Raw genomic sequence first — 15,460 nt, 5'->3', positions numbered from 1 at the left:
GGCCTGGGGTGGGGGCCCCTGAGGAAGAGGTGAGCTCCCAGGGACGCCCTCCAGCAAGAGGAGTGGCCAGCCTACCAGGACAGGGGGCACGCCAGAGTGTAGACAGGCCAGCCAGGAGAGGGGTGCACCAGGGTGTAGACAGGCCAGCCGGGAGAGCGGTGCAAGATCTGAGGTGTACACACAGGCTGCCCCATCCGGGCTTCGGTTGCCCTGGGATTCTCACTGTGGGCACAAGAACAGGGACCAGACAGAGGGCAGGGAGCCTTCTTCAGTGCAAGATAGAAAACGTTTATTGATAGGCATTTCCTGTCCCTCATAAAACTGCCATCTGCTCCGCTGGGCCACTGTGCTTGCAGGCAGGCTGGGGGGCACCAGGCAGAGCCAGTGCCCACTGCTGGGTGGGGGCCGGAGCCTAGAGGCTGCCTGGATGGCCCGTCGAGCCCTGTGGACCAGGCGGATGGCAGCTCGGACACTCTGGCCAGCACGGCGTCAGAAAAGAGGGTCACCCAGCCAAGCTGGCTGAGGGGTCCTTTCCGAGTCCAGAGGCTCGCTGTGACAGAAAGTCCCCCGTTTCAGTCACTGAAGGATGCGCCAGTGGCAGGGACGTGGTCAGCAGAAGGACTGAGCTACAAGGCAGCTTAAGGAGAACCCTCTCCAGAGAGGACAGAATGGAGAGAGCAGGTGTCCTAATGGCAGGACGAGACTGCTGGCCTGATGGGCGACCACACTGGCCGTGAACTTCTCAAGGAGGCCTGACTAAAGAGGCAGGAGGTGGGTGGGGCTGGGGGACCCCCTCTTCTCCTTTCCTGACCAGCCTGGCCAGCCTGGGGCGAGGAGGAACCCCACAACTGCCGCCCCCACCAGGGGCACCTTCGGTACACTGGGTCTTGGAAAGGGGGTGGCTGGGGGAGCCTGGCGGGGCCACAGGGTCTGTGTCCCTGTGTTTGCAGTTGGCCACCCCGGAGCCTCAGCCCAGGGAGCACGCGGGACGGGCACAGACCTTTCTCCTTGAGCTTGGGCACCAGGGCACACACCCAGCTCCTGTCCCTTTGCAAAGGGCCTCTGGAGGCCCCTGCCTGCCCTGCGGGGGCGCCGGCCTCTCAGGAGGCGTTGCCCGAGGGGCACTGCATCTCCATGGTGACGGTGTTGGGCGTGCCGCCCCCGGCCTCCCCCAGCTCGGCCCCATCACGCAGGGCCCGCTGGAAGACCACCCTGAGGGGCTCCCATAGCCGCTGCGACTTGTCCCTTCCGGCCAGGAAGTAGACGACCGGCTTGGCGCTGCTGTTGATGCAGATACACAGGTCGGTGACATACTCGGGGAAGGGGGCCGGGATCTGGAAGACCCAGAAGAGGAACCAGTCGATCCCTAAGTAGATGGAGGACACGAGGAAAACGGAGACCATGGCCAGGACGACGTGGTTGAGCTTGGCGGAGCGCTGGCGCCGCCGGGCCCGGCATTCCACCTGCAGGATGAGCGCCAGGCAGGGCAGCACCATGAGCGGGCAGAAGACCAGGAAAAGCAGGATGCCCAGGAAGGTGTCCATGTGCCTGCAGCCCGCCCCGGATCCGGATGCCTCGTGGCCCAGGAACACGCAGAAGTAGTTGTGGATGCTGGTGACCAGGAGCGACAGGGCCCAGAGCAGGGAGCACACCACGGCGGACAGGCGCTTGGGCCGGCGGCGCCAGTACCAGTGGGGGAAGAGGACCGACAGGCAGCGCTCCAAGCTGATGGCTGGCAGGAGGCTCACGCCGGTGACAAACATGCAGAGCCCCAGGATCCGGCACACGGCGCGGACGTAGTCGGCAAAGGTGCTCAGGAAGCCGCCGGTGTTGAGGACGGAGAACACGGCCTTGCTAAAGAGGTAGCCGACGTCGGCGCTGGCCAAGTGCAGGAAGTAGATGGAGAAGGGGCTCCTCTTGATGGAGAAGCCGAAGAACCAGAGGACCAGCCCGTTGCCCACCAGGCCGCACAGACAGAGAAGCAGGAAGATGTAGTTCATGACGGCCGGCGGCGGCAGCATGGTGATCTGCTCGATGGTCAGGAAGCCGCGGCTGTAGAGCTCCGGGGCCTCGCTCACGCCGGGACACATCTGCGCAGGCGTGGAGGGGAAACACCTGAGGATGCTGGCTGGGCCCCGCCCCCGCCCCGCACCTGCGTCCAGTTGTGCTGGGCCCCGCCCCCCGCCCCGCACCTGCGTCCAGTTGTGCTGGGCCCCGCCCCCCGCCCCGCACCTGCGTCTAGGCGTGCTGGGCCCCACCCTCAGACCCGCACCTGCGTCCAGGTGTGCTGGGCTCCACCCCCAAACCCACAGCCCAGCCCAGGTGTGCTGGTCCTGATTACAGACTTGGCCCTGGAGCAACGAATTGGCTCCAGCTGGAGCAGAAGACACCCCTGATCTGGCCACCACTCTGTTCCCCAGAGCCTGGAGCGAGCTGTCTATAGGAGTGGAAATAATGAGTCCTTCATAAGAGTACCTGGCCGCCCACTGGCTAGAACATGTCCTTGTAAAGCGAGATGAAGAAAAGCCCCAGGAACCTTTCCACATTGAAGGAAACAAAAGAACGTGACCAATAAACGCAGGGCTGTCAGCCTGGACTGTAGAGTGGCTCTAACCACTGCAGTAGAGGCTCTTATGGGGACGAGTGGGGCAACGCGGACACGGACTATGGAGAGAGAACAGGGTGGCACCAATGCGACGCTTTCTGAATAGGAAAATGTACTGTGCCTGTGTTTGGAGGCATCCTTGTTCTTCAGAGATACAGGCTACGGGGGGCCAAGGGGCTTGGTGCCTGCCGTTTACTTTCACATGGTTCTGGGAAAGACAGTCTAGCTAGAGACTACACACAGAGAGAAAGTCCACGTGGCAATAGGCTAGCAATGACAGCATTGGTGAAGGCGTATGCAAAATTTCTGCACACTTGCAATTTTTCACGCTAACACAGGAACATGTTTATTTCAAAAAAAAAATAAGATCACTTGCAAGTTACCAAAACAAAACTGGACGCTGACCCACAGTGGGATTAGAGAGAACTGGGGCATCAGAGGTTGTCCCCTGCTGGGCCAGGGTGACCCTTTGGATTTCTGGGTCATGAGGAACGAGGGGGTCCTCAGAGGGGGAGACACTTGAGGCATTTACAGAGCCGTGGGGAGCACTTCGGTATTTTGACATGGGCCTGGCCGTATGAGTCCTGCTGGTAAATCAGTCCTGCCGGCAGGGTCTAGGCGGGCATATAAAGGCACGAAGGTGGGTAGGTGCACGACCATGGCAACTGAGGAGGTTGGAGGCAAGCGGAGGGCACCCGTCCTGCACAAGTGGGCAGTTGTCCTGCTCTAGCCGGTAGGTGCCAGGGGGGACAGCAGGCTGAGTGATGGGCCAGCCTTTTCCCACTCCCCAGAGACGCCAGAACTCTAGATCGTAATGTGAACTATCCTGATTTTTAAATGTCCACATTTAAAGAATACTGTGTGGGCCAAACACAACATAGCTACAAGTTGCATTTGGTTCTCAGGCTGTTGACTTTGACCTCTCATTCCAAGTGGCCAAGGCTGCCCAGAGCACTGTCACTCCCCCTCCCACACCCTGGCAGACATCACTAATCCATCCCAGCACTCTATCCCGTCGGAACCTGGCCTCCCCCTGATCTAAGGCTGGGTATCATTTCCCATTGCTCATGACTCTCTTCCCATCAAAACAAAGCAAAACAAACAAACAAACAGGAAGTTTCTTGAAGCAGGACCATTCTGCCCCTTTCTAGATGTCCCTAGAAGAAAACTGGGCAGAAAGCTAGGACCCGAAAGACTGCTCTTTGGGCCTGGCACCCTTTAACCAACGGAGGGACCTTCTGGCCTGGCCCAGGTCAAGGTGAGTCTGCAAGGAGGGGTTGCGGGGTGCTGCCAAACTTTGGAGAGACTCCGTGAAGTCAGGGTAGGGAGTCCTATCCACTATCCAGCATCCTCTAAATATATGCATTGGCTCCACATTTGTCTGTTGGTCACCCCTCAATCCCCTTAGCCTGCTCTTTGCTCAGCCTTTCCTGTTGGTGGCTCTGACCACACCAGGCCACCCTGTGGCCTCCCGCGAGCCTCCCGCGAGCCTCCTCGCCGCTGGGGAGCAGACCCAGTAATTTAGGCAGCTCAGGGTGTAAAGGAGCCCCCAGAGGACCACCTCTGCTGCTGGAGGGAGCTGGGCTGCAAGGTTGCATCTGACAGATCAGATTACTCAGTGCCTCTCGCTGAGGCTGGGAAAAATCTGCCATCCTCTCCTCGGAGTCAGAGGGGAAGGGCCAGTGAGTGACTGGGCACGCAGCTGCCAACCCAGCCACATGCCACCTGGTAAAATGCCTGTCCTGGAGCCTGCTCCCCTCCCTGGGCTCTGCCTTTTCTCTGGGGATTTCTGGAGTGTTCGGAGCCAGTCCCATCTCTGCCTCTCATGGCTGCCACTCCACAGTGGACCCCATTGGAGGCAGGAAAGGGCTGCGGGCATGGTGGGGAAATGCCAGGGGGGCTGGGGTCCGGGGCCCTGGGCAGGAATGCCCAGCTCCGCCCCGACCTCTGGACTCACCCCTGGTCAAGTTACACGGATATGAGCCTTAGTTTTCTCAAACGTTGCAGTCCGCAAACTCAAGGGATCCTTCCAACTTGAGAGCGTTTTGCCCAGGATTCCAGAGGAAAAGTCTAGTGTTTTCAAGGGCCTCAGAGGAGTTGGGGGCACGTGCAAGGAGGGCAGAGGGGGTGCCTGAGCCTGATGGGGGCAGAATCTCAGCCACTGCTGGTCCCTGGATGTGGGAGGTAAACTGACTAGTGGACCCTGGCCTTAGCTGACGCCGGCAGGGTGGCCCAGAGCTCCGTGGAGCATGTGACCTCAGGGCCAGCCTCGCAGGGCCTCCTGGCAGGGCCTGACCATGGGAAAGAGCTGAATGCCCTGTCTCCCCAGGGAGGAGATGATGAGGCCTCAGAAGGTTGGTGACAGACGCCCCTAGGTCTGCAGGGACAGGAGTCGAGGGTGTCCAGGGATGAAGGTACGGGGGGTCCGAAGCACCTGGTAACCCGTGCCAGGCCACCTGCCCAGAGGGCTCTGCTGCCCGCCTGTCTGTCCTGAGCTAGAGGATGGGGCCTGGGTGGCAGAGTGCATCTGAGTGGGAGATGCTGGCCTGGGTCTGCCCCCTCCCACTGCACCCGTCCTGCAGACCCAGGCTGAGGAGCCCCCTCGGACGGGAGCCGATGGTGGCACATGCCTTGTTCCTGTTGGTGGGATGGGCGTCCCAGGAGCAGTTTCCAGCCATCTCCAGGCCTGGCGAGTCCAGATTCCTCACGGCTCTGCTCGTGGCTCACTGGCCTGCACACCTGGCAAGGCAGAAAGGGCCCCATCAGGTCCGCGCCATTCTCCAGTCCCCCGCAGACCCTTCCCCAGGCCCCTGGGGCTGCTCATCAGACATCAGCCTGATGAGCCATCCCTGGCTCCTCGGAGGCTGGGCTTTGTGGGAAGCACGGGGCTTCCCGCAGAGCTCAGAGCAGGTCACATCTGCGTGGACCACCCTCTCCTTCTCCAGGGAGGGGGTGTCCTCATTCACCCCCATGCCGGCATCCTAGTGACACCTCCTGGGAAAGAAGCCCCTCTCCTTTCCCACTTGGTCTGAGATTCCTGGAGCCAGATGCTTCTGGAGGTATACACTTTTTTGCCCACACACATTTCTTGGGCCCATCCTTTGTGCCCAGACAGGGGTTCCAGGCAGTCAGTCCCGGGAGGGAAAGTGGAAGCAAGGCTTCCTGGAGGAGGAGGCTTTTGCCCCTGCCTTGTGTCTGTAACATGCCAAGGTCTGGTCTTTCCCCTGCACGGGTCTGGAAGGCAGGGCAGCCCCATCAGCAGCAGTATCATTGTCACCACCATCAACCCTGTGTCAGTGAGTAACAGCTGGCCTACACCCAGCCTCCTGTTGGTCCTGGGTACCAGCTATCAGGCAGGTGTAGTCACCTCCCTATGAGGAGGGTAGGGAGGTGAGGTCACCTGCCTGGGACACACACTATAACCGCCGCGCACGCTGCAGCTTTGCAGATTTGTGTTTTTGCAGGACTACAGCAGCTGCGGGGGCAGGAGGGGCCAGCTTCCAGGCACTGGTGGTGGCTCGTTGTCCAGGCTGGAGGAGGGGCAGCTAGGCTAGGCCAGGACTGCAGGTCAGGAGGTCTGGGAGAAGCGACAGGCCGGGGAGGGGGCGTCCCCGCTTGCGTCGTGTCCACTCTGGCTGCCTAGAGCTGATTGGTCTACCCGCCCTGGGGCCCCTCGAATTGCCTTCTGTCCCCCAACTCGCCGGCAAGCACCCATCCCTCTCACTGTGGGGACCCATTGTGGGGACCCCTGGATGGGAGGAAACTGAGGCTGTGAGCGGAGGAGGGGCCCTGAGGGGGCACAACCAGGCCTCGGGCTGCTGGGCGCCTCCTCCTGACTCCCCCGGAATTCCTTGCTTGGCCCTGAGACCCAGCCGCCACGCGCGCGCCCCTCCGCCCCGGGCCGGGAGGGCGGGGCCGGGCAGACGCCGGTCATTGGCTGCGTGGGGAGGCGGTCCCCGCGAGCGGCCCGCCCCTCTTTAACCCTTGGCCTTCTGGCGCCGCCCAGAAGAGTAGCGAGCAGGACCCCGGGGGCGTGCGGCTTGTGCTGGTTCTCCGGGGGTGGCTGCTCGCGGGCTGGGAGCCCTCGTGTGCGAGAACAAATGAGCAGCTCCGGAGGGGTGCGCAGCTGGGTTGACAGATGGGGAGGGTTGATGGGGTGGGCAGAGATGTTACTACGTACCCGCCTCGCACCCCCCCCCCGCCCCCGTGGAAGTCTAGTTGGGTCACTGTCCCCACTGGCCACAGAGAGGCCTCATGCTTCACGCTCTGGGGCTTGCCCAGGCTGTCCTGATAACTGCGACCTCCAAGCTACCTGCCCCACCCCCACCCTTCCTGGCCTGGGGTGTTCTCCCCCACCCCTACCCGCAGGCGCTTCCACCCTGCTCTTCCACTGCTCCACTCTTCTCTACCGCCCTTCCAGACACAAGGCAACTCCTAGGTCTGGGCCCCAGGCGTGGCCCCCAGGGCCTCTGCCAGGCTAGACCCGGGTGAGACAGATGCCCCAGGGCAGCCGGCTGGGGCTGCGCATGGAGGGGGGCCTGAGCTCATCTCTGCTGGTTGGAGGGGAGGGTGTCCCCGTGTATCTCTGAGCCCTTGCTGCCCTGCCACCAGCCCTCTGAGAAGCTTCTGCCCTTGTGCAGAGAGATCTGGAAGCCAAGCTGGAGCCCACATGAACCAAAGCAACACATGTGTGTGACATGTGTATAGGGTGTGTGCGAGCATGTGTGCTCCTCCGGCCTGTAGCAGAACCAGCTCTGGCCAAAGCCGACGCAAAATGTGGCCAGCTCAGCCTGCTCCTGACTATCCCCTCAAAGCCACGCCCAGGGATGGGCCCCCAGCTACCTGTCTGCCTCTCCAGCCTCCAGAAGCTCCTCATCTCCTTTTGTCACCCCCACCCACCACGCCCAGCTCCAAACCCACCCTGGCCTCTGTCCCCCTCTCCTTGTCCACCTGTGATGTGCCCGAGAGCGCTGTCTCTAAGGTGGGCTTGCGGCTGTCACTTCCCCCAGACATAGAGCAGACCTTCCAGAAGGTCTCATGAATTGTCTTCATCCAACACCAGCACCCCATCAGGCACTGCCCACCCCGGGGGAAGGTGGGATGCAGCTGTCAACCTCCAGTGGCTGATCCCTCGGTGTCCACCCCAGGGCTGGTCCCACAGCTTCCCCGGGCTCAAGCTCCGTGGAAAGAGGGCAGTGTGGTCCGTGTGGATGACAGCAGTGGGAGCCATCACGCCTGGGACACTGTCTGCTGGGTGTTCCCTTCCTGCCCTTCCAGAAAGCACGCTGGCGAGGGTGGGGAGGGAGAGGGGGGGAGCGCCCACCCACAGGGGCCGGAGCAGGAGTTGGAAGCTGAGGACAGCTTGGGGGCCCGACACACCGGAGGGGGACTCGCAAAGCTGCCCCGTGTCCCTGGGACTCCTGGGGCCCTGGAAGTGCTGCATACGGGAGGTCCTTCTCTGGTGGTGACACCACTGCTCTGGGGTCTCAGGGCTCCTGCTTGGGGCCATGTCATTTCTGGGGACCGCCAGACTCAAGGTGCTCACGTCTTTCTCCTTCCCCGCCCTGGCCTTGACCGTGCAGCCCTGGGTCCTGGCCTGCCACCCCCCCTTCCCCCCCGGGGGGCCCTGGGCGCTATGGTGCTCTACCTGCAACTGCTGGCCTGGTCCTCGGGGGCCTCTGCTTCGTGGGCGGATTTCCCCCTGATGCCCACCTCTGGTCGCTGACCACCAGGGCTCGGAGCCTCGGGAAACACGAACTCAGAGCAGAGAAGAGATCTGCCTGCCTGCGGGGGAGGTGGCTTTGGAAGTGTAACCCGCCCCAAACCCAATTCCAGGCCCGGCAGGGGAGGAGGCGGGGAGGGGGAGGAGGAGGAGGGGCTGAGCCGGGGTGAGGCTTTGGGAAGGAATGCCCCACTCGGGAGCCCCCCCAGAGCCCCACTGGGAACTCAGCTCTCTGCCTGGTGATGTCACCCTGGCCCGAGCACTGTGGCCCGAGTCCAGCTATGAATTTGCAGGTCCGCAGGGCTGCCTGGAGAGGGCGCCAGGCTGTCCACCTGCCCAGTGCCTTCCATCGGCCCCTGCTGGGCATTCTTTTGGGGCGGGGGCACAGGCCTGGGAGGGGCGTGTCCCCACCTGGTTGTTTAAATGTACTGAGGGGCTCTGGTAAGGAGAAGCCGGGAGGCCACAGGCTGAGGGCCCCAGGGCTGGGGTGGAGAGGCGGGGGGGGGGACAACTGGATGGACATGCCACCCAGGCGGCACCCCAGTACCCCTTCTACCCCAGGCCCCCTGCGGGCTTCTGGAGCCAGGAATTCCCTTTCCCCAACCCTAATAGCAATCAGATGGCGCAAGTGGAAAATCACAGCGCTGGGGAATTGGCGGGCCATGGTGCCTGGTGCGTGCGCTCAGCAAGAGGATGAGTCAGCCTCCCCCACCCCTGCAGGGACCTGGGGCACGGAGCCAAAGCCTGGGGCGGGGGGTGCAGGGGCCAGGGGATGGTGGGGAGAGGCTTTCCCCTGGGTGGGGGAGCAGGGAAGCCCTCCCTGCCCTGGACCAACTTTCTCATGGCCCGGGGAGCCCAAGGGAATTCTGAGCAGCGCTTTCCCTGCGGAACGCATGGTACCCGGATTGGAGGGGGTTCCTCGGTGAGCATCTTCAGGACCCAGAAATCAGCTGCCTCTGCACCTGCCCTGGAGCTGCAGGCCTCCTGCTGGCCTCCTGCACCTGGAGGAGCCCCATGTCCCCACATCCAATGCGGGTGGGGTTGTTCCGCTGCAGGGTGCAGCTGGGCTCCTGGGGCCTTCGTTTTTAGGGAGGGGAGGGGAGCTGGAGGATGCTGAAGCTCACGGCCACGCCCAAGGCTGAGAGAGGCTGGCTGCAGGCAGCGGTGTGACCCTCCCTCCCCTTCTTCCAGGCCGGCCAGCTGGGGCCCAGCTGGGCTGCTTGTTTACGTGGGGAGGCCAGGGGGGAGAGGGGGAGGCCAATCCGGGCAAGTTCCAAGTGTAATTGCGTTTGGACTCTTAAAAGGAATTGTGTGAAGTGGGCAGCGGACTCTGAAGTCCACCGCCTTATTTGGTATGGAAATCGGTTTCTTTCAAAACTAACTTGAGGTGCTTGTAAACGGGAGAGCCATCCTTTGCCTGGGTTTGCTGTGTCCCATGGCCACCCAGGGTCCTCCCGCCTGGAGGCTGGGTCCTGCGGGGACGGGGAGAGAGCCCCACTGGCCACACTGGGGCTGCCTCTCACCGTGGCTGACTCCGCCTGGATCCCTCATCTGTCAGGTGGGCAAATAATGACTTGCGGAGCTGCAGTGAGTAAGGATCTGGTCCCCGGGGGGGAAGGTTCTTGGTGACCCTAGAATCGTTGTCATTCATTCCCTCCCTCCCTCAGCGAGGCTTAGGGCGACTTGGAGGTGGCCGGCCCCGTGGAGACCGAGACACCATCCTGGCACTTCCGACCCTCCTGTTCCATCCTTATGTTCTTTTTTTTTTTTTTTTTTTTTCTTGTCTTTTTAGGGCTGCACCCGCCGCATATGGAAGTTCCCAGGCTAGAGGTCCAATCGGAGCTGTAGCTGCCGACTTACAGCACAGCCACAGCCACAGCCACGCAGGATCCAAGCTGCATCTGCGACCTACACCATAGCTCATAGCAATGCTGGATCCTTAACCCACGGAGTGAGGCCAGGGATCAAACCTGCGTCCTCACGGATCCTAGTCATATTTGTTTCCACGGAGCCATGACGGGAACTCCTGTCCTTATGTTCTTCTGAGCAGCCACCACCCAGCCATCAGGTGCCCTCCTGCTCCCCTCCCAGTAGAAAGTAGGGACATTTATTTTCAGTGGTCCACTGCCTTGAGCCTCATAAGCGGAATCTGTGGTTTCCCATCCTGTCCCATGCCCCTGACAAAGGTGCAGGCCAGGGAGTTCCCGTTGTGCCTCAGAGGGTTAAGCACCCAACTAGGCTCCATGAGGATGCAGGTTTGATCCCTGGCCCCGCTCAGTGGGTTAAGGATCTGGCATTGCCGTGAGCTCTGGTGTATATCACAGACATGGCTTGGATTTGGTGTCACTGTGGCTGTGGTGTAGGCTGGCAGCTGCAGCTCTGATTTGACCCCTGGCTGGGAACGTCCATATGCCACAGGTTCAGCCATAAAAAGAAAAAAAAAAAAAAAAAGGTGCGGGCCAGGACCCTCCTCTGCTGGGCCCTCCTGTGGTCCCTTGCTGCCCGGCAGCTCCCTGGATGGTGGGTCGGAGCCTCCCAGGGAGGCCTGTTCACACTGCAGAGCACCTGCTGGGGGCTGGGTACTGTGCTCCCTGAGAGTGAGCAGGCAGACAAGGAGAGCTCTTGGCCCTAAGGGAGCCCACATCAGGCTCGAAGCAGACCAGAGTCAGATGCCCAGAACTGAAGGCACCAGGGCCAGGCTCACCAGGGAGATCAGGACGGCTTCCTGGAGGAGGTGACCGTAAAGCCGGTGGGGAAAACTGGGCAGCAGTGATTCAGGTAAGAAGGGGCAGGAAGGCATCCGAGGCAGCAGCATGAGTGAAGGCCCTCAGGCAGGAGGGGTGCGAGCAGGTGAGTGGGGGCTGGATGAGGCCGAGGGAGGCAGAGAGGGCAGAGGCTCGGATGAGTCCCCCGTGCTGGGCAGCTCTGAATGGCCTCTCCCGGCTCAGGATCTCCCTCTGCCTCCTGTTCTCACCTGTCTGCTGCCCTTTGTCCATCTGCTCAGGGGACAGTGCAGTGACGGTAATGACCCCTGCGGCCACCACTGGCCGTGTCCTCTGAGCCAGAGCCCGCCTGAGGGGGAGCACGTCCTCCTCAGAGCCTTGCCCACTTTGCGCGTTCATTCAATGTGCACTTACTGAGCATCTTCTATGTGCCAGGTACGGTTCTAGGCCCTGGGAATCCACTGATGAAGGAGGCAGATAAAGACCCCTGGAGGCAGGAAGCCCAGATTCTGGAAACGAGGACGTGCAGGCCCGTGAGCATCTCCGTATCTGTTGGACCCCTCCTGCCTCCATCTGCAGGACTGGAGCTGGGGGGGTGGGGGTGGGCGGTAGGGTGCTGGGACTCCTCCGTGTCTAGCTTCCAGCTCTGGGCACAGAGGCATCGGGATGGGAGGGGAGCCGCGGAGCCCCGGGTTCTGGTCCCACTCTGCCTCTGACAATCCTGGGGAAAGCTGAGCGTCACTTTCCCAGCTGTACCACGGAGAGGGCGGTGGGGGGTTTGATGATACCTCGGCCCTGTGCCTTGTCCTACCTTCTGCTCCACCTCTGATAAGCTGGTGCTGCCTTTTCCTCAGCAGGTCTGTTGACATAAATGTCACACACCAAACGACTCACCTCTTTAAAGTGTACGACTAGGGAGCTCCCTCCATGGCTCAGTGGTTAACGTATCTGACGAGCACCCATGAGAACGCAGGTCTGATCCCTGGCCTTGCTCAGTGGGTTAAGGATCCAGCGTTGCTGTGAGCTGTGGTGTAGGCAGGCGGCTACAGCTCTGATTCGACCCCTAACCTGGGAACCTCCATATGTCACAGGTGCGGCTCTAAAAAGAAAAGAAAACAAAACAAAACAAAGTGAGACTCAGTGATTTCCGTGTATGTTCACAGGGCTGTGCAGCCATGACCACAGTGGAGAGAATGTCATTGTCACCCCCCAAAAAGAAGCACACGCTCCCTAGCAGTCTCTCTCTCTGCCCCCCACACCCCTGCCACTCATCTATTTTCCGTCTCTATGGGTTGACCTGTTCTGGACATTTCATAGAAAAGGAATTACGCAATTTATGGTCTTTTGTGTCTTCTTTCTTTCATTCACCATAAAGTTTCCAAGGTTCTTCTAAGTTGTGTATTCACTCACTGGCGCTGTGTCCTTTTTATGGTGATAGGCTGGTTCTTTGAGGTCTGAGGCCCCTCTCTTCTGCTTGATTAAGCTCCTCCAGGAGAGCTGTGTGTGTGGTCTGGGTCTCCTAGAGGTCCTTTGGTTTCAATCCTGATATTAAAAAGGTCTCTCCAGGGGAGTTCCCGCTGTGGCCCAGTGGGTTACGATGCTGACTGCAGCAACTCAGGTTGCTGAAGAGGCATTCTGACCCCCAGCCAGTGGGTTAAAGGATCCAGCATTTCAGCAGCTGTGGCGTAGTGGCAGCTCGGATTCGACCCCTAGTCTGGGAACTTCCACATGTTGAGGAATGCAGCTGTAAAACAAACAAACAAACAAAGAAACAAAAAAAATGGGTCTTTTAAGGACTTCCCGGGTAGCCTAGTGGTTAAAGATCTGGTGTCGTCACTGCTGTGGTGTGGGTTCAATCCCTGGCCCAGGAACTTCTGTGTGCCACGGGGTGGCATAAACAAACAAGCAATTAAAAGGTCTCTCCAAGGTCTTGCTGGCTTTCCTGATGGGGGAGAGTGCTCTTCTTCCTCCTCTCTCCCCTCCTCCAGCCAGGCTGGACAGTCTGTGATAGAATATGTGTCTTGGGAATCTTTGCAGAAGCCTATATTCTCTTCTGTCCTGCATGTGGAAGACTATTCTTTTGTTCTTTCATTTGTTAATTTATCCATCCATCCATCATCCATCCATCATCCATCCATCATCCATCATCCATCCATCATCCATCCATTATCCATCCATCATCCATCCATCCATCCATTATCCATCCATCATCCATCCATCATCCATCCATCCATTCATCATCCATCCATCATCCATCCATCATCCATCCATCCATTCATCATCCATCATCCGTCCATCCATCTGTCATTCCTCCATCCATCATTCATCCATCCATCCATCCATCATTCACCCATCCACCCATTCATTCAACCTCCATCTATCCATCCATCATCTGTTCATCCATCCATCATCCATCCATTATCTGTCCATCCATCTATCATTCCCTCATCCATCATTTATCCATCCATCAATCCATCCATTTTTATCTTCATTCAACACGTATTTACTGAACACCAACAACAGGGCTGGGGGAAGAATTGTGGAGGAATCAGACATGAGGGGAGAGAAGAGCAGGTGATAAATAGAAACAGGTGAATGCAAGAATTCCAACTGGAGTCAGTGAGGAGCATACATAGACAATGATGTAGTAGGGGAAAGAGCTTGCGGTGTAGCCGTGGTCGCCCTGCCGCCCTGCCCACCTGAAACTCCACGGCCAGTCTTGACGCCAGCTCTGGTCTGCCTCTGCCCGTCTATACCCTGCTCCCTTCCCCCCACACCTGCGAGCAAACGTCCTGAGAGCAAATCACAGTCGTCACTCACCGGATCTGTGACTGCTCCAGCATGGCGCTGAAAAACAAGGAAACCTTGAAAGGTCCACCATTTCATTTTAAAAGTCCGCCATGATCATTCCTACAAGTAATAAACAGTAATTCCTTAAAATCAACCAGTATCCGGGATCCGTGTTTGTTTGCTTCCTTATGTGTTTGTTTATTTTTATGGGAGAGGGTTGCATGTGTGAATCAGGATCCAAAAATACCCTCTGGTTGGTATGCTTCTTTCCCTGTACTTTATTTTTTATTTTATTTTATTTTTGGGGGCCACACCCACAGTGTATGGAAATTCCCAGGCCAGGGATCAGGCAGAGATGAAGCCAGCAATGCCATAGAGACAAGCCAGGTCATTAACCCACTGTGCCACAGTGGGAACTCCTTCCTGTATTCTGTCTGTCTGTCTGTCTGTCTGTCTGTCTGTCTATCTATCTATCTATCTATCTATCTATCTATCTATTTATCTTTTTAGGGTTGCACCTGCAGCATATGGAAGTTCCCAGGCCAGGGGTCGAATTAGAGCTGCAGCTGCCGGCCTACACCACAGCCACAGCAACTTGGGATCTGAGCCGCATCTGCAACCTACACCACAGCTCACGGCAATGCTGGATCCTTCACATACTGAACGAAGCCAGGGATTGAATTCGCATCCTCATGGATACTAGTTGGGTTCTTTACCACGGAGCCTTAACAGGAACTCCCCTCCAAGTATTTTAATAGGTTCCCTTGCAGCATCTCGCTCGCGCTCTTTCTGAGTGGATCACATTATCAGGTAAATAAGAGGTTTAATATGGGAACGTGGCTGGGGCTGGGGCACGAAGTCTAGACCCGTGTGGGTGCAGCAGCTGGGGGACCTCTGACCCAGGATCACTCAGGGAGGTCGGGGGAGGGGGCGCAGACAGCCCGCCGTGGCCCACCCACCTCTTCCATTATTCTTAACTTGTTGGAGGGCTGCAAGTAGCGTATTTGGGAGATGATCCCAGGACGAGGGACACAGAGGTAAAGGAGTGAGACGGGAGAATCACGAGAATTGCTCCCGCCTGGCTTTGAGAGGTCTGGGCCCCAGCTCGCTGAAGCCCCTCCTCCATCAGTGGGTTATGGTGACGAGAGAGGCTTGTAAGACATAGGCAGGTGCTCCAGGGAGGGGGGACTGGCTGGGATGGACAGTGAGGGTGGCCCGTGTAAACCCACTCCTGATTTGGGGGAACGGGGAAGGGGCCAGGCAAGAGGTGACTTTACATTAAGTATAGAGATGACATTTTGTTCCCCTGGGGCTGTCACAGATGCTTATGGGTGGCAAGACCAGAGATGCCTTGAACTCTGCATCAAATTAGTCACCGTTTTCCATGGAACTAGGGCAGCGTTGCAGAGCTGCTCTTAAGTCTGAGTGCTCCAGTGAGGCCGCGTTTCCTAAGCTTTCTGGCCCAAGGAGCTGTTTTCCAGATAAAACTCAGAATTGTGCTGCTCCTTTGTACAGCTGTTTGATCTGGAATTTCCCCTGAGGCCTGGGTCAGTTGAATAGATTACACAGGTTGGTGTGTGTGTATCTCAAGTCATTAAAAAAAAAATTTAAACACCACCA

At 58.8% G+C, this 15,460-nt stretch overlaps 1 protein-coding gene and 1 long non-coding RNA gene across 3 annotated transcripts; one reads left to right on the top strand and one right to left on the bottom strand.

Annotated features, from left to right (window-relative positions):
* Positions 268-9,420, bottom strand: LOC110259229 (mas-related G-protein coupled receptor member F). Of its 2 annotated transcripts, XM_021082691.1 has the most exons (4): positions 9,228-9,420; positions 8,253-8,389; positions 5,236-5,344; positions 268-2,090 (listed from the first exon to the last, which is right to left on the bottom strand). In XM_021082691.1, exons 3-4 carry the CDS (start codon positions 5,281-5,283, stop codon positions 1,101-1,103), a joined length of 1,038 nt encoding a protein of 345 aa, XP_020938350.1. In that variant the 5' UTR covers positions 5,284-5,344; positions 8,253-8,389; positions 9,228-9,420; the 3' UTR covers positions 268-1,100. The 2 variants fall into 2 exon arrangements, with proteins under 2 accessions (XP_020938350.1, XP_020938349.1); XM_021082690.1 differs by having other exon boundaries at positions 8,253-9,420.
* On the top strand, positions 9,687-12,385 carry LOC110259230. The gene is made up of 3 exons (XR_002341415.1): positions 9,687-9,885; positions 11,486-11,583; positions 12,142-12,385. It is a non-coding gene; the product is annotated as an uncharacterized LOC110259230 (long non-coding RNA).

This window comes from Sus scrofa, chromosome 2, assembly GCF_000003025.6.
Source record: "Sus scrofa isolate TJ Tabasco breed Duroc chromosome 2, Sscrofa11.1, whole genome shotgun sequence".
Lineage (NCBI taxonomy): Eukaryota > Metazoa > Chordata > Mammalia > Artiodactyla > Suidae > Sus > Sus scrofa.
Note: the sequence above shows the minus strand (reverse complement) of the source record. Positions and strands in the feature narration are given on the sequence as shown.

Bases quoted from the DNA above. Each gene is read 5' to 3' on its own strand.
- LOC110259229 (XM_021082690.1), bottom strand. From the start codon at position 5,283: ATGGCTGGAAACTGCTCCTGGGACGCCCATCCCACCAACAGGAACAAG. The intron at 2,091-5,235 runs GCATGTGCCACC...ACGCCTGCGCAG, and splicing joins ATCCCACCAACAGGAACAAG to ATGTGTCCCGGCGTGAGCGA.